General features: G+C 41.9%; 1 protein-coding gene across 2 annotated transcripts in view; it reads left to right on the top strand.

Annotated features, from left to right (window-relative positions):
- The first annotated feature begins 456 nt into the window (after positions 1–456).
- Positions 457–22,690, top strand: part of FBXO21 (F-box protein 21) — a 39,698-nt gene continuing 17,464 nt past the window's right edge. The window contains exons 1-9 of one of the 2 annotated variants that reach the window (XM_081287138.1): positions 457–737; positions 1,539–1,674; positions 3,621–3,715; positions 11,145–11,266; positions 13,894–14,040; positions 14,354–14,490; positions 15,745–15,881; positions 19,987–20,166; positions 21,497–21,629. In XM_081287138.1, the coding sequence (XP_081143264.1) occupies positions 499–737; positions 1,539–1,674; positions 3,621–3,715; positions 11,145–11,266; positions 13,894–14,040; positions 14,354–14,490; positions 15,745–15,881; positions 19,987–20,166; positions 21,497–21,629 (1,326 nt within the window). In that variant the 5' untranslated portion in view covers positions 457–498. The remainder of the gene's footprint in view (positions 738–1,538; positions 1,675–3,620; positions 3,716–11,144; positions 11,267–13,893; positions 14,041–14,353; positions 14,491–15,744; positions 15,882–19,986; positions 20,167–21,496; positions 21,630–22,690) is intronic. The other variant, XM_081287139.1, reaches the window with a different exon arrangement.

The raw sequence follows: 22,690 nt of genomic DNA, 5'->3' as shown, positions 1-22,690 counted from the left end.
CTCAAAAGCAAGCAGAATGCGTGGCTCAGTACCCAAACGAGATCACTGTTTGCTCTCATTACATCATATGGGTGAGAGCAGAGTCCAGCGGCTCTGGATAGAATCTAGGACAAGGGGCCCCATGCAAGTCTTGTCACTTCCTGAACCTGTTCCCCCGTCTGTAATTTGGGAAGAAGGCTAGTTCCTAAGGTTTGGGGGAAGAGCCAATGAACTACTGCACAGGAAGCTCTCGTCACACATGAAAATATGCATAATTTTTACTGTTCAATTTAAAAACATAATTCATTCTACAATATCAATGCCACTGTCGTCTTGACTGGAAGTAATGCCAACTCTCAACCCCTGAGCCATTTTTTCCCCTTTTGGAGTCCCAGGCTAAGGGAGGGGGTGTGGCTCCAGAATGGGCGGGGCTACTTGACCCCGCCCCCTAGGCCGAGTGGGCGGGGCGAAGCGAGCGTCTCAGCGCGCGCGCGCGGCGGCCCCAGGTACGCGGACAAGATGGCGGCGGCAGCGGTCGACAGCGCGATGGAGGTGGTACCGGCGCTGGCGGAGGAGGCCGCGCCCGAGGCGGCGGGCCTCAGCTGCCTGGTCAACCTGCCGGGCGAGGTGCTGGAGTACATCCTGTGCAGCGGCTCGCTGTCGGCCTGCGACATCGGCCGCGTCTCCAGCACCTGCCGGCGGCTGCGCGAGGTGTGCCAGAGCAGCGGGAAGGTGTGGAAGGAGCAGTTCCGGGTGAGGTGAGCCACGGCCCCGCGCCCCCGCCGGCGCCCCCCGGGCCCGCGGGCCGCGGCCGCCGCCCCCCGCTGCCCGCGGCCGCCCGGCGCGCGGACCCCACCCCCGGACCCTGCCCGCGGCCCGCAGACAAAGGCCTCCAGGCCGCCGGCCCCGCGGGCCCCGCCGTGCCCACCTCGCGCGCCCCTCGGGCCGCCCCTCGGCCGAGGATGGCGGCGGCCGCGGCGCACGCAGCGGAGCCGCTGTGCGCGCTTCTTTTGTGCCCGACGGGGCTCGGTGTTGACGCGGATCCAGTGATGCGGCGACCCAGCGGGCGCAGCATCCCGGGCCGGGGGTGGACAGCACCGATTTCCGCGTCGGACCCGGGACCGCGTCTGGCCCTGCGTGCTCCCCGCATGACCTTGTAAGGGTAGCGGCTCCCCCTTTCTAAAGCCTCCCGCCTCGGCTCCGGGCGGCGGGACCCCCCAGACCTGCGTCGGACCGCGGCCGTTAAATGAGATGATGTGCGGAAAACACACACACATCCTGGGCCCGGCGCGCCGTCCCTGCGAACTGTCATTGTCATCATTTAGGACTGTTGCTGCCACAACTGCCCTCCTTTTAGAGGTGGGGGAGTGGAGGCACACAGCCCGCAGTCGCCACGCCAAGGTCACACCGCTTGGGTGAGTGCGTGGACGCCGGGTGGAGACTCGAACTAGGTCCCCTGCCAGGAGCCCCCTCTTCCCACCGGGCTGGCTGGCCGTGTCTGTTTCCCAAGGCGGCCTGTGGGTCTCTGTGAAGCTGAGGGGGTGTTTCTCTCCTTGTAGGTGGCCTTCCCTTATGAAACACTACAGCCCCACCGACTACGTCAATTGGTTGGAGGAATATAAAGTTCGGCAAAAAGCTGGGTTAGAAGCCCGGAAGATTGTAGCCTCGTTCTCCAAGAGGTTCTTTTCAGAGCACGTAAGGATCTGTTGATGTAGCTCTAAGCATTCGCCTGGTAGTGGTGTGTGTGTGTGTGTGTGTGTGTGTGTGTGTGTCCGTGTCCGCGCGTGCGTGTGTGTCTGGGTTTGTAGGCATTAGCTCATCCGGCTCTTGTTGATATCTCCCTGTTCAGTGCTCTCACAATCCCTTACTCACTTCCATGGCTGCAAGAGTCATTGTGTCCTTTCCTTCCCATCCAAACAACACGAAGCCATTTGTCCCTGCCAGCTTTACTTTTCTAAAGCCAGAAAGAGAATGGGGGTGGAGGGAGTAGGGAGGGCCTGCAGCACAATGTGGAGGGAATCCAGATCAGCACTATTTCTCTTCAAGTAGGTTAAATGGTTGTTTTTTTTGTTTGTTTGTTTTGCTTTGTTTTTTTTTTTTTTTGCAACCTCCACATGATTTGGGGAAATCATCAATGATTGAGCACCATAGATTTCTCCCAGTTGTCTTCCCAGAAGGGTTGACAGAATTAATGTGGTTCTTCCCTCCGGCTTTGCAGGTTCTACCCAGCATCTAACTGCATTATTTGTAGGTAACAGGATGAAAACCTACATATAGATCAGAGTTGTTTCTCCCTTAAATAAAATTGTCTTGCATTCAGTATCCCTGAGAAGTTTTCTTTCTTTCTTTCTTTTAATTGCTGAAATGCACAGGTTTTTTTTTGGGGGGGGGTGTTTTTTATTTTTTCCCCTTCCCCAAAATGTCTCATGGAAGTTTCTGTATCCATTCCTGATTCTTAACTTTTTGCAACTCTGGAAAATTTTGAAACTGACATTTTTAATTCAACAAACTATTAGATTTTCACTTCTGATTCAGAGGGGTCTACAAATAGAACTGATCTTATTTATGTTTACTGAAGGTTATTTACTGAAGATTAGTTCTGATGTTCTAATTTTAACTACTGCTAATGGAGTATACACATTGGAAATGTTTCCAAGTTGTTTCAGGTTTTGAAAGGGAAAATTTTGAACTTTGAACTAATTTGGACTTATTTCCATTTGGGTAATAAAAATTGACATTCCCTGAGTATAATTCATTGCTACAAATGTTTGTTAATGTTAGAATGAACACAATGTAAGTTCTACTTTGGAGAGGTTATGCCTTGGCTAATTCATAATCACAAATGGTGAATACTGGTTCAGGTGTGTTTACCCTAGGCATGTTTGATGCAGTTGGTCCTGGGCTACTACTAGGTTGCAACCTTACCACCTTGTCCAGCTGGTTTTGTGTGCATTTTTAACATTCTTGAGCCTTCACCTAATAATGATGGATTGTGCTTTTTTATCTCTTAGTTCTCTCTTTCCCTGTACCACTACTTAATTAGAAGTATGTAAAGGACTTTGAACACAGCAGGAGCATACTAAAGATTGATCTGTGGGTGGGTGATTGCTTTGGCTCAGGACCCCGAGCATGCACACAGGTTGACCTGGCTACCTTTAAAAAAAAAAGTGAAAGAAGTCATACGTGTTTTAGTGAAGATCTTGAAGCTCATCATTCTACCTGCTCCAGAGGAGAAAACACACCCAGCAAGTTAAAGGAGCACCTACTCCACCAAGCTTTTGATGGCTCTTGCCCTCCTCCCACAGTTGTGTAAAGCATAGACTGCTGGAAGTGGTATTGTAAATGATAAGATTTTGTAGTTCTAGTCCTTAAGAGCTATTTTTCTTCACATTAGAATTCAGTTTCAGCAATTTCCAGTGTATGAAGAGGTGATTAATTTACAAGTCACATGGAAAGCTGAATAAATTATTGATGCTTTTCATGATGCTTTCTACTCCTGGCAGGTAGTTTGAGGTAGTATAGAATAGCTGTTAACCACTGTCCACAGAAGTGGGCATCTGTGTATGCAGATCAGATTTGTGTGAATGACAACAGCATTAATCCTCGTAACTGAGGCCTACTTTTGTATGTCCTCTTCATAGGTTCCTTGTAATGGCTTCAGTGACATTGAGAACCTTGAGGGACCAGAGATATTTTTTGAGGATGAACTGGTGTGCATTCTAAATATGGAAGGACGGTAAGCCATAACTTTCACAGAGTTTTTTTAGGTTTGTTTTAATAGTAATAATCTCAGAGTAAATTGCTATAATTTATATGTAACCAAACCTTGGAGGAATATGTTTCCAAGGTTGTTTGGAAAGTTCTGTGAGTACGAAGTTAATACATCAAGACAACTGATGTGCAGTCAGCTATCTGTATCTATGCGTTCTGTGTCCATGGAGTCAACCAGCCTTGGATCCAAAATAGGGAAAAAATATGTCTATACTGAACATATACAAACTTGTTTTTCTCTTGTCATTCCTCCCTAAACAATATAACACTATTTTACATAGCTGTTACACTGTATTAGCTATTGTAAGTAACTTAGAGGTGATTGAAAATGTAGGAGGACATGCACAGTTTTCAGTGCAAACACTGCATCATTTTACATAAGGAACTTGAGCATCTGCAGAGTGTGGTGTCCAAGGGCAGTTTCTAGAACCAATCTACCACAGATACCAAGGGGCAGCTGTGTAAAGAAATCTTGTAAAAATCCTTTTGGAAAGAAAAGAGAATTTTTAGCTCTACTATAGATCAAGCACTATGCTCTAGGCACTTGTATTTTTTAGGTCAATGTGAAACCTTTTGGTTACATTATCCTTCGTCACCTCTCCACCTACCACTACCAAATTTGCCTGTCATGAATTGAATTTTTGTTTTTTAAAATAATCTTTTAGGCATGTCTTGATGTAATGGATACTTTTTTAAATAAAAAAAAATTACGATTTCTGAATTTGGGTAAGAATCTTACTTTGGTCTGAACATTGTAGCTATTTAGTAGAGCTGTTTTTTTTTTTTTTTTCCTCTCAGGCAGTAGACTGTTGCTTATTCTCCCAATTAAGAAGGATCGTTATTTCTTGGTGGTGGTTTAAAATGTTTTAGGCCTTATCTTTTCTGTTGTGAAGATTAATTTCTCGTTTACCTGGAAGATGACTTGGTTTCCCACTTACCTTGGTGGTGGAAAGGATTTTCTGTTCTAATAACTGAGAAAGCTTTACTAGTGATGGAAGATAAGAGCGGGAGTGTTTACTATTTTCCTTAAGAGAAATCATTGTGAAATAGCTCACAAGCAAGGCATGAAATGTTTCTATTGTTGTTTTAAGGAGATTTGGAAGAGGTAAAACTTTGTCTGTGGAACAAGGAGAGGTAAGATGTGTCACTATTCTAGGCCTTGGATGAGTTCAGATGCAGAGGTCATTTTCCTGTTTCTATTTTGGTTTATCTATAAATGAATTGAAGTATGATCTAACAGTGTTATGTAGCCTTAAAAATAAAAGCTGACTTGTGTTTTACACACACACACACACACACACACACACATATATATAGGTACTTTTAAATACATATGTGTGATCTCATATGTACTTTATTGGTTTAGTGAGATGTTTATTGCAGACTTTTTTTTTCCCTAATATGTGCTGATTATACTCTTCTCTACTCCCTCCCTCCTTTCACATTGGCCTTCCTGTACCTACCCCTGTACTTCTTACAGGGATTGAACTCAAGGTGCTTAACACATCCCAGCTAAATATTTTATTTTTTAGTTATAGGTGGACATAATATGTTATTTTATTTATTTATTTATTTATTTATTTTTATGCAGTGCTGAGGATGGAACCCAGTGCCTTACACAGGCTAGGCAGGCGCTCCACCGCTGAGCTACACCCCTAGCCCTTTATATTTTATTTTGAGATAGAGTTTTGCTGAGTTGCTAAAGCTGCTGTCCCAGCCTCCTGAGTTGCTGGGATTACAGGCGTGTTCCACCACGCGAGGCTCCCTGTACTTCTTGATAACAACCTGTGTTGTGCTCTTTCATGCTAATAGATGGTGATAAATATGGGTAAGGAAAAGGGGAATCATTATTTCATAAAATCGGTATCATATAATAGGTATTTTTCTCTATATTTTTTCCTCACTCAACATTACCTTAAGGAAACCTTTTTTAATCAACTGGTATAAGATCAAATTTACTCTTTTTGGCTAGTATTATTTAGTAGTTTATACCATAGTTTATTTAACCATTCCTCTCTGATAAGCAGCCACTTTCTTTTTATGTCACTGTGAAGAAGAATGTCTAGTAGATTCATTTCCAAGCCATAGATTCTTGGGAATGAGATTCCTAGATTCAGACTACAGAGTATTTTTGAAAATAAGAGCATGTCCTTAAGAGCAGAGACTTACTATACAAAAATGCTAGTTCTGAAATTATGACACCTAGTGCCATTCTAATTAGGATCCAAACAGGGTTTTGAGAGGGGGACCTTTTTATTTTTTTCAGTTGAATAATACTGTCATAAAACACATATGGATGAGTAAGTTTAGGGCCAGAGGAAGAAAAATGTTTAAGTAATCATCCTGGAGGCTGGGAAGAACTCAGCTCAGTGATAGAGTGCTTGCTGGTATGCCCGGCCCTAGGTTTAATCCTCAGCACTACAAAAAAAATAGTAACAGTGACCATTAGAATCATAATGGGAAATGTGTATCATGAGATAGTACAACATATTCCAAGACTATTTGTACCAAAAAATAGTCTTTAAATAAATACTACTTACAGATAAATTATGGCTATCCGTGGCAAAGGATGATCCACATCCCAAAATAATGAATAATATATTTAAACTCTGAGAGAAAAAAGTGGATGATTTAATAGGTGAATATCCACCTGAAACAAAGTAAAACCTGCATCATATATAAAGACATTTCCAAAGGGTTAAACAACTGAAATTTTTATTTTTTTTATTTTATTTTTTTAATTAATTAATTTATTTATTTTTATTGGTTGTTCACAACATTACAAAGCTCTTGACATATCATATTTCATACATTAGATTGAAGTGGGTTATGAACCCCCAATTTTACCCGAAACAACTGAAATTTTTAAATGATCACAATGAAATAGGAGACTTTTAGGGAGACCTCCTTACTCAAGACCAATGATACTAAAGCAATGAAAGAACACAAATGATTTTGTTGTAAAAAATAAACTTCTGTATATCTGAAGAAAGCATAAAGTTAATATAATTCTTATGAATTTCCAACAAGAAATTGAAAAACATACAAAGGACAGAAGAATAACATTCACAGAAGAGCAAATCCATATGCTGACAATCATGTAAAAAACCTTCAAACTCACTTTTCAAAGAAATGTTAAATAAGCAACCAATTAAAAAAAAATGAAAAAAAAAAAAACAAAGAAATGTTAAATAAAATAACAGGGGAGGGGCTGGGATTGTGGCTTAATGGTAGAGCACTTGCCTAGCTCGTGCGAGGCCTTGGGTTAGATCCTCAGCACCACATAAAAATAAATAAGTAAAATTAAGATATTGTGTCCAACTACAACTAAAAAATAAATATTAAAAAATAAGTAAATAACAGGGGAACTTCGAACTTGCAATCAAGTTATTTGCCTTTTTACTTATCAGATTGGCCAAAAAAAAAAAGACTAAAAATGCATAGCAAATAAAAACATGTATGATGGGGTTTTTAGAAATAATTTTATAAATATATTACCCCTTGGCCTGGCATATATTTTGAGCCTAAAATAGGGTAGTTTTTAAATGACAGGGAATACTCTACATCTTAAAATATTTGGGGATACCAGTTTCTGTGGAGGACCCAGTTTGTATTCAGTCCTGGCAAAAGGCTTGTTGTTTGCTTACAGAAAACTTAGGAGAAGGAGGAGATAGTTTCTGCAAATGCTTTAGTCTCTGTCTTTGAAAAATAATTTGTATTTAATGGTGTTCTGTTGGTCTGAAAAAAGTACACCGCACCAGTAAAAAGATGTGAAGACAGAATGAGTATGTTTCCTGGTGCTATGGCACATACCTATAATCCCAGAGGCTTAGGAGGCTGAAGCAGGAGGATCCAAAGTTCAAACCAGCCTTAGCAACTCAGCAAGATGCTGTCTCAAAATAAAAAAGGGTTGGGGATGTGGCTTAGTGGTTAAGTGCCCTGGGTGCAATCCCTTCCACCCAAAAAAGAAAGAGGACACACTGCGATAAAGACTTGAAACTACATATTTTAAAAGTGTATATTGTAGCTGAGAAAATTGACCCAGAATGACTAATACTGAGATACATTTTAGTAAAATTACTGGATTTTTTTTTTTTTAAGACGGTCTTCATAAGTTGCTTAGGGCCTTGCTAAGTTGCTGAGGCTGGCTTTGGCTTTGAATTCATGATCCTTCCGCCTCAGCCTCCCAAGCCTCTGGGTTTATAGGTGTGCACCACTGCACCCAGCCCCCAAATCACTAGATTTAAAGACAGAAAAGCCCTTTGGTTATCCAAGCAAAAAATGGAGAAGTCATTTACAAGAGAAAGAAAATAAAATATGTCAACAGGCTTTTCAATAGCAATGCTTTATGGCAGAGGAAAAAAAGATATTCAAAGATTGAAAGAAAATGTCAGCTAAGGTTTTTATGCCAGCTAGACTGACTTCCAGATATAAAGGCTACAAACTTACCAACTTGGAGGGAGCCAGACTTTCAGGCTCTGTCTGACAAATCTGCTAGAAAATGATCTTTGGACACTCTAAACAAACAAAACAGAACAGATATGTTGACACAGACCTGGGGGTGAGCATTCAACATAGGTTGTAGAATTAAATCCAAACCAGGCTTGTAGGGACAAAGTATGTGTGCGTCGTGAGCATGGCCCCTGGCTGTGTAGGTTCAGTGCAGCTATTTAAAAAATGAGTGGACAGTGACAGTGCAGAAAGATGTATGTGTAAATAGTCTGTCTTTGCACTCATTAAAGTGACAAGAATGTTGGTCTTGTTATTCTGAGCATAATGTGTGTGTGAGAGGTGTATAATAAAGTAAGTGAATAATTATGTGATAATTATTCTAATTCTGTCATCTGGAATCCTGCAGAATTCTGGAATAAAAAAGAAAATAGAAGGAAGTCTAAGCCGTGTACTTCTAAATTTGAATTACTAGTGTTGGGGTGAACTCATGTAGTATTTTATACTTAAATATGTAGATATATGTCGGGGTGTGTGCAGTCATTAAGCATACTAGCTCTGTTCACTGAAAAGGTCTAAAAATAATAACCAATCCAGTAGAAATGATCTTCCCTCGTCTTCAGATTGTGAACTTTAGATACCATTTTCCACCAAAAGTAACCAGGGCTTTTGGAGAAATGGTTGATTCTAGGTCCAGTGCAGGAAATGAAAAAGATGAGCCTCAAGTATCTTCCAAGCCTGGAACCAGGTAGCAAAACAACCAACAATTCTCCACAACAGAAGTGTTTGGAGCCAGTAGTGAAGAGGCTTCTATGGACTGGAGATGTGAGGATTTGAGCATCAATGCAGATGAGTGGATTGAAACAGATATGTTTATTCCATGAGTTCATCATAGTGTTTAAAAATAACAACTTATTGGCCACCTTTGGAGGATAATAGAAACTCAGATCATTAGTTTGAAAAATATGAATGAAAGGAATGATATAAATGTTGTCCCTCCCTTTCCTATATCCTGTACCGTTGGAGGACCAAATAGCAAAGATGAATGGAAGTTTTTCTTTGTAGAAATATTCTAACCAATAAATGAAGAAGGGATTGTTCAGTAAGAATATCACTACTTTGTAACCTCTAAGGAATGAGCAGACCAGGCATCCTGTCACAGTGGCTGCTGACGTTGCAAGAGAAACAACTAGGCCGAACCACCTCCTAAGGCAGGGCCATACTGCTTCCTGGGAAGGCATCTTGCCAAATGATTGGCATCTGAATCTTGAAACTCTACCTCCAACTTCCAACAAGAAATTCAGGAGAGCATTTTATACCATGATGTGGATGCAATCAGGAAACTCCAGACAGGGAAGCTACAGGTCAAACAACCCTGTTTCTTCAACAAATAAAATGCAAGGGGGTGCTAGGCACAGTGGCACACTCCTGTAATCTCAGCAACTGAGGAGGTTGAGGCAGGAGGATTGCAAGTTCAGAGCCAGCCTTGGCAATTTAGTGAGGCCCTAAGCAACTTAGTAAGACCCTGTCTCAAAAAAGGAGGGCTGGGGATATGGCTCAGTTGCTTGAGTGCTTGCCTTGCATGCACAGTGCCCTGGGTTCAATACCTAACACCACAAAATAAATAAACAGCTAAAGAGAATTGAGGATGTGGCTCAGTGGTTAAGCACCCCTGGGTTCTATCGCCAGCACCATAAAATAAAATTAAAAAAAAAAAAACATTGATTAAAAAAAATAACAAGGTGGGGAAAAGGTAAAGGGAAGTCCTGTAGATTAAGAGATTTTAAGGACCATAGAATAGGCTAGAATGTTTAGGGATGCACATTTGGTGGTTATTACTGTAGAGAAAAAGAATGAAGTGGAGAATGACCAGAGAGGTGTGGAATGTGGTTATTTTTGAGGGGGAGGAGGGACATATCTTGTGTGTGTGTGAAAGAGAACCAAAGGCATTCTGAGAGGGAGCAAGGGGTCCTGGGCTCTTGGAGGTTGTCGGCCTCACTGGAGTGGTAGAGCTGCAGTACTGGAGATCTGGTGACTGGGAGGAAAGAGGTTCTAAGGTGCCCCCCACACTCTGAGTGAGAAGTGGAGTGGTGGGTGGGCATGCAAGACCAAGTTCTGGGGAAAACTTCTGAAACATAAAAACGGGAGGTCAGTGTGGATAATGTCTGCACGGAGGTTGGATGGACTTGCTGTGACTGTGACCATGGAAGGGGAACGCAGCACCCAGAGTGCCCTGAGGCAGAGGCTGGGGACCAACCTGGATTCCAGGTGCCCTCCTGTCTCTTGAAACCTGCAGAAGCTCAGCTCGTTCTTGGGCTACTCTTTCGTTTCCTTTTACCAAAGATTATAGGCAAGTAAATCTGAGGCCAGCCCATAAGTGTTCCATGGATTTTAGCACAAGGGATCGAGTGTTGAGTCACACGTGCAAAGCCGTCAGTGTGCTGCCAGCCCCCATGCTAGGAAGGACAATAGGAACAGGAATCAGCCAGGCATGTGGCGCACGCCTGTGATTCGAGCAGTTCTGGAGACTGAGGCAAGAGGATCACAAGTTTGTGGCCCACCTCAGCAACTTCACAAGACCTTGTCCCAAAATGCCTTTTTTAAAAAATTTTTTTTAGTTATAAATGGATCTTTTATTTTATTTATTTATTTATATGCAGTGCTGAGGATCGAACCCAGGGCCTCATACATGCCAGGCAAGTGCTCTACCACTGAGCCACAACCCCAGCCCCACCTCCCCAAAATGCCCTTTTTAAGGGCTGGGGGTGTGGCTCAGTGGTAGAACTGGCTTCAGTCCCCAGTTCCAAAAAAGATGGTGAACCATTTCTAGTTCTCTGATTATAATAGACTACATGACATGATCATTGTGAAGTAGAAACTAAGTAATTGAACGTTTTTAAAATCTTAATTCTTATTGACTTGATTGTTATTTGTTTGTTTTCTAGAAAAGCTTTGACCTGGAAATACTACGCCAAAAAAATTCTTTACTACCTTCGGCAACAGAAAATTTTAAATAACCTCAAGGCTTTTCTTCAGCAGCCTGATGATTATGAGTCGTATCTTGAAGGTGGGTCTTTCCCATACTGTGGACAGTGGTCTTTCATAGGTAGCTTTTTAAGAGTAGTCTTTCTAAGAGCAGGAGAAGGAACTGCTTTTGTGGTATGAATGGAAAAAGAAATCACACTGAGAGCTTTGGGATGTGGTCTGGCCAGTGAGGTGGGCAGTACTGCACCTCCGATAAGGTTTTGTTGGTATCTTTAGCCGTCAGCTGAAGAGAGGGTGCTTCTAAAGATGCGTCATTGGTCCACGTGTGAGAGTGATGTTTTAGCTAATGAGATGAATTCCTTCCAAGCTTTGAAGCATCATTTCCAAGACAGAAATAGAGGCATCTGATTTTGTCTCTGTGTAACCTTGAGCAAATCCCTTAACCTCTGGTTGGAGTTTAATGAGGACAGAATGTTCTGGTGCATCGGCATCTGCTGGTCCATGATGAGAAGCAAGGAGAAAGGGGTTGGGTGGGCAGGCTCTGTGGGGGCAGGGAGTGACTCTGTGTTCTTAGGTAGTCCAACAGGAACAAAATGTGACTTCAATTTCTTTAAACTATTTTAATTCCTAGAATGTTATACAAACACTCCCATAAATTGTGGTTATGAAATGCATGTTTCTTTCCCTGCTTCCAGTGACTTATTCAGTCGTTGATTTTTTTCCCTTCCCTATCACCTAGTCATGTCTCCATTCCTGTTCTCATGTGGCTATCACAACCTCTCCCAGCAGCAGCTTTCTAAGGATACTTGCTCTCCTGAGCCCCCCAACTCCTGCCCTCAAGTCAGCCAACACATCCAGCCCAGTCCAACCCAGACTCCCCTTCTCACCATTCCTGTGGGGCCTGCCACCGAAGTCAGCTTGCTCTGTGAACCTTTGTTTCCAGTGTCCTCCACAGTCCTTCCTCCTGACCCTTCCCATTACTCTGCACATACACTACTGCCTTCACCTGCTCACTTGTGGCCTCCTCCTCCTTTGTCGTGCCCTCCAGGCTCGGCTCAGGCCTTCCCTCCATCCAGTGCCAACTGAGGGCTTGAGGGTTCCCTAGCTGTAGTAGCATTTAATAGTCACCTGCATCCCAGTCTTTCTGTTTGTAATGTATACATTTTGTTTCTTCAACTAGTCACTATGTTTCTTTATGATCCTACAATGCCTAATGTAGGTACTTATTAATTGTAGGAAAGTCCAGTACTGTCCAGAAGGAAATGGAAGATCTTTTTTAGTGGATTAGAATACAATATCCTTACCACCTTGGAATTCTCTCATACACACTGAAGTTGGAAGTCCTCCTCAAGAATAGTGTAACAAGCCTTGTTTTCTGAAGTTTATGTATAAAAATAAATACTTGATTTTCATTTTTCAAAGTTACAGTTTTCAAGTCACCCATCCAAATCATTGTTGTAGGCATTGGAAGCCATCATCGAATTTTACATGGCTGAGTGAATGGACACCTGTCCAGGGCTTTGATGCTTGGTGGCCCGTGGAGTTCTGATGCCATCGAAGAGGTGCAGGAGTCGGTGTTAGGCTGAGTAGAGATGTGCAGCATGGCCCTCGGCCATACGGAGGGAGTGGCACACAAGGGCCCAGGAGCCAGACCCTGGCTGGTGGCAACACAGGACTGGAGTCTCAGTCTCTTGATGCCCATTCAGTGCTCTCTGCTCCTTAGAGTGTTTGCTGGTAGGGTAGTCAGGATCCGGAACTGTTCTGGGGTCTCTTGAGTTGAAGATGACTCCCAGGCTCCCAAGTGAATATGTCCTGTAACCAAATGATGACAACCCTTTGGTGTCAGGTGAAAAGATCACCTAAAGCTCTGGAGAGCGCTGGTTTTCAAGAGGCAGGGTCTGGTGTGCCCTGTACGATGTTTCAGTGGCAGCTTCTATGAGCGTAACTGTTTAATTTGAAGGTACAGTTATCTTCAAAGTCCATTTACTCTTCACCTTGAAAAGTAGAGTTTATTCAAATGGACGGTCATTTTTATTTTATTTATTTTTTGTTTTTTAATGAAAGGAACTGTGTTACCCCATTAAGGTTTCTGAAGATTTTGGATTTTGAACCTATAAGAAAGCAGGAGAGAGAAGTAGCTTGAAAAGATCTCCGTTGTCACATCTGATTCTCCTTGTCATAGAATATAGGAATATGCCATATATTACACAATTATTTATTTATTTGTCTGTTTCTTTATTTTGCTACTGGGGATTGGACTCAGGGGCACTTGACCACTGAGCCACATCCCCACCCTTATTTTGTATTTTATTTAGAGACAGGGTCTTAAATAAGTTGCTAAGCATCTCACTTTTGCTGAGGCTGGCTTTGACCTCATGATCTTCCTGCCTCAGCTTCCTGACCTGCTGGGTGTATAGGTGTACACCACTGCGCCGGACTATCACACAATTTTTGAGCCCATGAACTCTGAGAGGTCAGAGAAGTTTTGTTTATTAGAAGAAGAGTGAAATACAAACTCCTTCATTGTGAAATCTGTTCTTCCTTCTCAGTGTGTTAGCAGCAAGGCCTAAGATAGGACACTTATCTGGTGGTGGGTGGTGCACAGAACTCTCGCCTGGGTGTTTGGGGCCCAACAACAAGCTGGTAAGAATAAGGAAGAAAAGAGTATCGATCACCTGGTTCGATCACCTGGTTCTTATTCATCCCCAGGTGCCGTGTACATCGACCAGTACTGCAACCCTCTCTCAGACATCAGCCTCAAAGACATCCAGGCCCAGATCGACAGCATCGTAGAGCTTGTTTGCAAAACCCTCCGGGGCATAAACAGCCGCCATCCAAGCTTGGCCTTCAAGGCAGGTGTGGAATTGCTTTGGGTCCGGCTATATTTGAAAAAAACAAACAAACAAACAAACCAAAAACCTTGGGGAGTTGGTTTATTTGGGAAATGCTAAGATGGTCCGTTTATACAACAAAAAAACGTGATAAACAATAGAACATCCTTTTTACCTGAATAAAATAAGAGACTTTAGATACATACTCCATTCTGCTCCCTAGATTGGAAGCACTTGGTTGTTAAGCCATTGCCAGTCACCACATATTGTGGGTTATTTGGGGCATTATTGGGAACGTCATTTGTACTTGTGTCCCAGAGCAGATCTCTCTGTTTCAGGTGACTCCTCCATGATAATGGAAATAGAACTTCAGAGCCAGGTGCTGGATGCCATGAATTATGTCCTTTATGACCAGCTGAAATTCAAGGGGAACCGAATGGATTATTACAATGCACTCAACTTATACATGCACCAGGTAAATGTGGATATAGTAAAGAAAGATACAGTTGGCTTTCCATATCCGTGGATTCCACTGCATCCACATATTTTAACAAAATATTTCAAAAAAAAAAAGTAATGATTGCATCTGTACTGAACATGCACAGACTTTTCATGTCATTATTACCTAAGCAATACAACTATTTACATATCTTACATTTCTTTTACATACCTACCGTTTGTATGGCATTAGGTATTTTAAGTCATCTTGAGATGGTTTAAAGAATGCAAGGTTATTTACAAATAGTGTACCACTTTATATAAGGGATTTGAGCATCCACACGTTTCAGTATTTGTGGGCAGTACCAAGCGACGGCTCTGTGTGTGTGTGTGTGTGTGTGTGTGTGTGTGTGTGTGTGTGTACATGTATATTTTAAGTTCATTTCTGATAGACTGTTTGTGGAGGATGAATGCTATGTTTTCCCATTTCTGAAGGCCCATTTTTATTCAGTCACAAGAGTTTTGCTGTGAATGTCCTTTGTATGGGGATAAATTTGCTAGTAGAAGTAGGTATTTCTCTGACTCAGTTGGGTCCACTAGGCCATGTGAACACACACCTGCAAACCTCATCAGGGCATTCTCTGCTCTGGTCTCCAGCAAATTTGGTGGCGATCTGTGGCCTAGCCATGTCAGTCTTGGCACTTTCAATATTTATTTGCTTCCTTCTTGGCTCCGTTTTCATGTCTATTCTGTGCTCTGCCTGCTACTTTCATTTTATTTTGTCACACTTACACATTTTTCCTTGAAATGTCTTTAAATTCTTTTTGGAAGAATGAGGACCTAAGTCAGGGGTCAACCAACTTCCTGTAAAGGGCCAGACAGTACGTCATCTTGGTTTGCAGTCCCTATGGTCTCTCTCCTGACTCCTCAGGATGCTCTTACAGAGTGAAGGCGGGCACAGTGACACAAAAACAGATGAGTGCCGCTTTGTTCCCACAGAATTTTATATGTGGACGTTAACATTTGAATTTCATATTATTTTCATATATGACAAAATGGTACTCTTGAAAAATATAAAAGCTCTTTTTATGCCAGCTTTACAAAAATAGTATCCAGGTGGACTGGATTTAGCCCATGGGTCATAACTTGTTGACCTCTGATCTAAATAAATAAAATATTGATTGTTTAAGCTTCAAACCCTAGCATCATGCCTGATGTACAGTAGATACCTGTAAGAATATTTGTTGAATGAATGAGAATGTATGAATCCAAAGCATTTTTTCTCCTTTAGGTTTTGATCCGTAGAACAGGAATCCCAATCAGCATGTCTCTGCTCTATTTGACAATTGCTCGGCAGTTGGGAGTCCCACTGGAGCCTGTCAACTTCCCAAGTCACTTCTTATTAAGGTGGTGCCAAGGCGCAGAAGGGTAAGCCCCCTCTGACACATTGTAATTGGTGCCAAGGACCCAGTCCCACTGTGCTGAGAGAAAGCCTGACTTCGTGGTTAAATTAGGTATCACCACACGGAGGTTAAAACTGGGACATGGGGCTGTTTTGGTTTTTGATGGTAATCCATGTTGATATTCTACTTGTGATATTGTATTGTAGTCATGCAAGCTATTACCATCAGGAGGGATTGGGTCAAGGGTACTCTGTATTTCTTATACCTACATGTAAATCTATATTTACCTCAAAAAGTTTAATTAAAATAAGAAAGACTAGGACTTCAAGGTCTTCTGGCTCCAAGGTCCCTTTGTTCCAAAGTAGATCAGATCAAAGCCTTCTTAGAGAAATTCTTACTTTCCTTCTTTCCATAAATCTCCCCTTTCTTCTGCATGTGTGCCCAAGCTTGAGAGAGAGAAAGAAACCTGGCTAATGAGTTCTGTTTTGTTCTTTTAAATCTAGTGTCTTATCAGTCAGAAATCTCTTCAGTTTTAATCTAGCTGTTCTGCAAGAAATAGTTCAAGCCAGGTGTGGTGGCACATGCCAGTATCCCAGCACTTCAGGAGGCTGAAGGAGGAGGATCATCAGATTCAAGGCCAGCCTTAGCAACTTAGTGAGAACCCTGTATCTAAGTAAAATATTTTTTAAAAGACTGGGGATGTGGCTCAGTGGTTAAACTCCCCTGGGTTCAATCCTCAATGCCAAAAAAAAAAAAGAAATATCTTATTAAATCTGCCATTTTATGGAAAAAGTAATAATCTATTTCATGTTCTTTGAAACCAAAAGATTGTAATAATCTTGGGTGAACTGATCAGACAATGCAGTAGAAAATACTTGAGCTTTGACATCAGCCTGAGCTCAAACCATGGTTTCCTCTGAGCCTCAGTTTCTTCCTCTGTAAAATGGGGTCACTTTTTCATAGAGTGGCTTGGAGGATGGAAAAGATCACAGTCCTTTATCCATTTAGTCAAGGCTCTGGTGCTGCATAGAAAGAAGTACAATTTGTCTCTGCGTGTCTACCTCCTAGTTTAAAAAAAGAAGTAAAATATTATATGTGTAATTGAAGCCTTCCAGGCATTTTTCCTGATTGCTTCCCCCCCCCTTCTGCTCCCCAGAAGTAACTACCAGTCTGTTTGAAAGTGTTTACTTCCACGTAGATTGTTAGTTCATTATGTATGTGTGGTTTTTTAGACAACTGTACACCCTTCCCTAGTTTTCCATGTTGTTTTGCAAATATGTGTTCCTAAATGTGTACTGGGTAAGTTGGGCACAGAGGCACACACCTGTAATCCCAGCAAGTCAGGACACTGAGGCAGGAGGATCTCCATTTCAAGGCTAGCCTGGCCAGTTTGAGAAGACCCTGTCTCAGAATAAAACATGAAAAGGGCTGGGGAAGGAACTCAGTGATAGAACGCTCTAGGTTCAATTTTCAGTACTAAAGTGGGAGGGGGTGCTGGGAAAGTAGATATCCACTTTTCATTATTTTAAATGAGAAAAATAATTTTTCAGCTCATTCCCTTTCTCTGTATAATCCAGCCTCTCCATGTTTCTCTAAAATATTCTGAAATGCCTATGTAGTAACTCACCATGGTTTTTGTGTGCTATAAAGTGTTCATAACACTGATCACCATATTGTTTACCATAGTAATGTATTACATGGTAGCATTGTGTGTGGTGACAGTATCATTTTTCCTTCATGGGCTACAGTGAGCATATATCATAGTGCAAATAAATAATGCAATAATTTGTTAATATTCCCAGGTAGCCTTTTGTCCCAGCTACTGTAGAGGTTAAGCTGGGAGGGTCACTTGAGCCTAGGAGTTTGAGACCATCCTGGGTAACGTAGTGAGAACTTGTCTTCAAAAGAAAAAAACAACAGCTCTCCCCAGCAGCTGGGCTGTGTCCCTCTCTGTCCTTGTCTGGGCTCTTACCACTCCTGCCTTAGGTCTCTCTTCACTGTCCCTGCACCAAGATCATATTATCTCAATTATTGTGACTTTATAATTAGTCCTGATACCTGGTAGTATGAGAGTCCCAATGTACTCTTCAAGTCTGCCTTGGCAGTTCTTAGCTTTCGCTCTTCCATACAGAATCATCAGGTTCCGTAAAATAATTCTGCGTGCATATTGATTGGAGCCATTGACTGGATTTCTAGATCAGTATGAGGACAGTGGCAGTGTCCACTGTTGTGTCTTTCTGTCTAGGAAATGGTCCTCCGCATTTACCTAGGTCCTCATTAGTGCCTCTGAAAAGATTTTTACACTTTCCTTCATCAAGATAATTAATATCTCAGAAGGTTTTTTATTTGTAGATACCTTAAATTTTTGTTGCTGTTTTAAGTGGGAATTATTACTTTTCTAAGTATTGATGGTATACAGGGATGAAGCCAATAATTTAGATATAGGTCTGATATTCACATTTGCTGAATAAATTATGAGTGTGAATAATTTGTCAACTTGATTTTTTTGGTGTTGATAATCATCATATCAGTAAATATTGACTTTTCTTTTTTCTGGCTTTATATATATATTATATATGTAACATGTATTTAATCTCTCTTATATAATTTTAATCTCTATAATAAGCTGCTCTGATTTGAGCAGTTTTATCGTAGAGATTAAAATACTGAATTCTTCATATACATATATATATATATATATTTTTTTTTTTTTTTTTTTTTTGGCATTGCTGGGGATTGAACACAGGGCATTGCACGTAGTAGGCAAGCACTGTCACCCCTGAGCCACGTCCCCAGCCCTAGCTTTATATATTTGTTTGTTTTGGTTACTTTACCCCGTTGGCCAGATCCTTTTGTCCAGAGTTGATAAGCAATGATGGCATGCGTCTATGCCTTGGGTGTGACTTTCAGTGGGATGCTTTTCAGATGTCACTATCCAGCATTATGTTTGGGGAGATACCTTTCATTAGGATTATCAAAGCTACCCTTCAGATTGCTAATTTGCTAAGAGTTTTATTAATCTCTAGGTGTTAGAGATTTTCCCTAGCTAACCATGTGATCTCACAATTTTGCTCTTATTCTGTATGTTCAATAATGGGGGTTTGTTTGGTTTGGTCTGGAGCTTGAACAAGGGGCCCTGCACATGCTGAGCACCTGCTCTGCACTGAATTACACCCCAGAAATAGATTTTTTAATGTTTAGCTCTTCTATCATTCTTGGGGTACGTCTAACTTAATCATATTTTTTGAAAATACATGGATCCATTTAATTTGCTTGTATTTTGTCCAGGATTTTTTGTATTCATGCTCATAAATGATCTTGGCCTATAAATTTTTATGTGTTTGTCCTTAGGAAGTTCTGGCCCCATAAAGAGGGGAAAAGATCTTTATTTCTAGAACATTTTATATGTCTTAGGTCTTTGCTAAAAGTGGGCTATAAACATAATTCAAGAAAGAAATCTGACTGGGCTTTTTAGCTGCCAAATACAAAATTTGATATGTGATTTGCAGTGAGAATAAGATCAAAATTAAATAATTGCTCAAAGGAATCACAGCTGTCCCTGAGACAGACAGCCACCTAAATCATTCCATAAGCCCTCATGGCACCCTGATCCGTGCGGTAGGAACTTGTATCATGTGATCCCTGCTCGCCACTGATCGAGGCCAGTGAGCAAGGCACAAATCTTTGTGGTCTAGTGCAGGGCTCCCAACCTGAAACCAAGATGCACAGAATGGAGGGCAGAATCCTTCTGGAGTGAGGTGCCAGAACTTTCCTCAGATTCTCAAGGGCTCAGCATCCCCAGAGGCTAACTACTGCTGATCCAGTAGTCTGCCTCGGCCATTCCTTTGTCTTTCTCAACTGAGCTCTGATGTCTATGGTCATGAGTTTTGGATCAATTTTAATTTAAAAGGTCTGATAGGCGGCCTGTTTGCATGGTGTCCCTTAAACACCAGAGGACTGGTCTGATAGTTGAGCTCCCATAAAGAGTCAGGTTTTAAACTGTGGACAAGGCGTTAATATTGTCAGTGTCGAGAGTACTGTTTTAACCATTGACCTCTGATTTGAGCAGCTTATTGTAGAGATTAAATACTGAATTCTTCAGCTCATCTAATATTTGGCTCTTCTGATAGGGCGACCCTGGACATCTTTGACTACATCTACATAGATGCTTTTGGGAAAGGCAAACAGCTGACAGTGAAAGAATGTGAATACCTGATTGGCCAGCATGTGACTGCAGCGCTCTATGGGGTGGTCAACGTCAAGAAGGTGTTACAGCGAATGGTGGGAAACCTGTTGAGCCTGGGGAAGCGGTAAGGGTTTCTGATACCTAAGCAAAATGTGTGTCTTCAGAGGCTTGTGTGTCTTCATTGAGAATTGTGTGTAATGAACTCACCTGCGAGTGGCTGCAGTGTCACAGCTGACTACCACCTGAAAAATAACGGTTCCCTTGACAATGCTGTACACAGTCGAGAGGTGCTAAGTGGCTTCCCTTGAGGTCTTCACAGTGGACTTGGACATACCCTCCTTGTAAACACTGAGGGTGCTCTTCACCAGCAAGAATGTCTAGACTGGAAAAGATTTTTCAGAGGCAGGATGTTCTTGTGTCCAATTATTTTATAATTTATCACTTAAACAGCGGAACCGTCCTGCTCTGAGTCCAAGGAAATTCATCCTGGGAAAATAGTTGTAGGTTGTGTGTTAACAGTAACAGTTTTCTACCTGATAATAGAATTTTTTTTAATAGAATTGAATTTTTTAAAGCAGTTTTAGTTCAATAGCAAAATTAAGCAGAATGTAGACAGTTCCTTTATGCCTTCTGTTCCCATACATGCCCAACCTTCTTCACTGTCCACATCCTCACCACAGTAGGCCTTTGTGACAAGTGACAGCCTACTCTGCCACATCATTATCTCTCCAAATCCACAGTTTCATTAGGGTTCACCCTTGATGTTCTAACACTCCGAGGATTGGGACAAATACATCATGACTTGCATCTGTTATTGTCATATCACACCGAGTAGTTTTGTGTCTCACTGTTCCCTTGAGGTCCTCTGTGCTCTGCCTAGTCTGTATGCTCTGCCTAGTCCAGTTTCTTTTGTTGTTGTTTTTTGGTACTAATAAAAAGCAAAAAGGACTGGAGATGTAGCTCAGTGGTAGAACACCCTAAGGATTGAACCCAGGGTGTTCTACTACCGAGCTACATCTCCAGTCCTTTTTGCTTTTTATTTTGAGACAGGGTCTCACAAATTGCTGAGGCTAAACTCAAACTCGTGATCCTCCTGAATCAGCCTCCCAAGCCACTGGGATTTTAGGCATGCATCACTGCACCTAGCTCAAGAATTATTTCTAATTTTTACAGTGTTATTGTGGTGAGGCTGAGGCAGAAGGATTTCAAGTTTGAGGTCAGCCTCGACAATTTATGGAGACCCTGTCTCAAAAAGTAAAGGGCTTGGGATGTGGGAATGTAGCTCAGTGGTAGAGCATCCCTGGGTTCAATCCTCAGTAACAAAAGTAAGTAAATAAAAAGAGTGAAAGAAAACATTTGGGATTAATGTCAATTACTTTAAAAACCCATGCTTAGAAAAGAAGGATCTTAACTGAAAAACCCACCAGATGAGACCAAGTGACTGTCTCCTCTAGGGAAGGCATCGACCAGTCCTACCAGCTCCTGAGAGACTCGTTGGATCTGTATCTGGCGATGTACCCGGACCAGGTGCAGCTTCTGCTTCTTCAAGCCAGACTCTACTTTCACCTGGGAATCTGGCCAGAGAAGGTAATTATTTTACTTTGATGCTTTGTACTTGCCTTAGAGAAGAGAGTTCTAGATTTAAAGGCGGCTGTTACAAGTTCATCCTTTTACTAAAAGGGGAATGTGCACAAATTTACTCAATCTCCAGTCCTAAAATTATTTTCTATTTCCTCTAATTCCAAGGAACATCGGCTCTACTGCCAGGAGTTGACTGTTCCCCTTTGTGGTTAGTCACTTGGCACCCAGAACCACAAAACCTGCCCCGCCACTCACCCACTGGTGCCCAAGCTTTGTCTTTCACGGGTTACCTTCAAACAGGGAAGCAGACAGAATGTGAGACCTTCAGCTGACTGTTAGCAACTAAACTTACCATGAATAAGTACCCTGTTTAGCATAGGAAGTCATTCTGGCCACTGAACTAGCTGAGGACCAGTTTTGTTTCCAAAAATGGTTGAATTTTCATGCTGTTCACTTGAATGTTCTCAGTTTTGTAATGGCCAGTAGCAAGCACTGTGAGGAGGTGACAGTGGTGAGATCAGAGCTGGTCTCAGGCAAGTGTGGGTGCAGCACACACGTGGGTCTGGTTGTGTGTGACATTGCAGGCGCCAGAGGCATATTCCCTTCCCACCCTTGCTGTTCCCTGGACATAGGACAGTGATTCATTTTGTTCATCTAGAACAGCATGGTGAAGGAGCTTGATTCCAAGCTGTCACTGGAATGTCACCTCCCTAGTTATTAGAGAAGAGCCTAATCTTTTTGGAGAACATAAATATCCTAAATGAGCCTACATTGCCAAGATTAACATTGTCTCATTAGTTTAATGCTTTAAAGATCTAAAGTACATCTCAGAAAACTCATGTGGGGGATATTCCAGTCTCCTATCTCAAGACACTGTCCACAGCAAAGATGGTGCAGGTCTTCCCATAGAAGGTCATAGAGTGTTACTTAGATCACCTGCTCCTTACAGCTCAGCTGTCTAGGGTGTAATCATCCATTTGAATTTTTAATTTTATTTATTTACTTTTGGTAACAGGATGTATGTAGCTGATCTGTCGCTTATTACTTTAGATTTGTGAAGTGATTTC

This window comes from Spermophilus citellus (genome assembly GCF_964194105.1).
Source record: "Spermophilus citellus genome assembly, chromosome: 3".
NCBI classification, from domain to species: domain Eukaryota; kingdom Metazoa; phylum Chordata; class Mammalia; order Rodentia; family Sciuridae; genus Spermophilus; species Spermophilus citellus.
The sequence above is the reverse complement of the archived record's forward strand: the minus strand, read 5'-3'. Positions and strand labels throughout refer to the sequence as shown.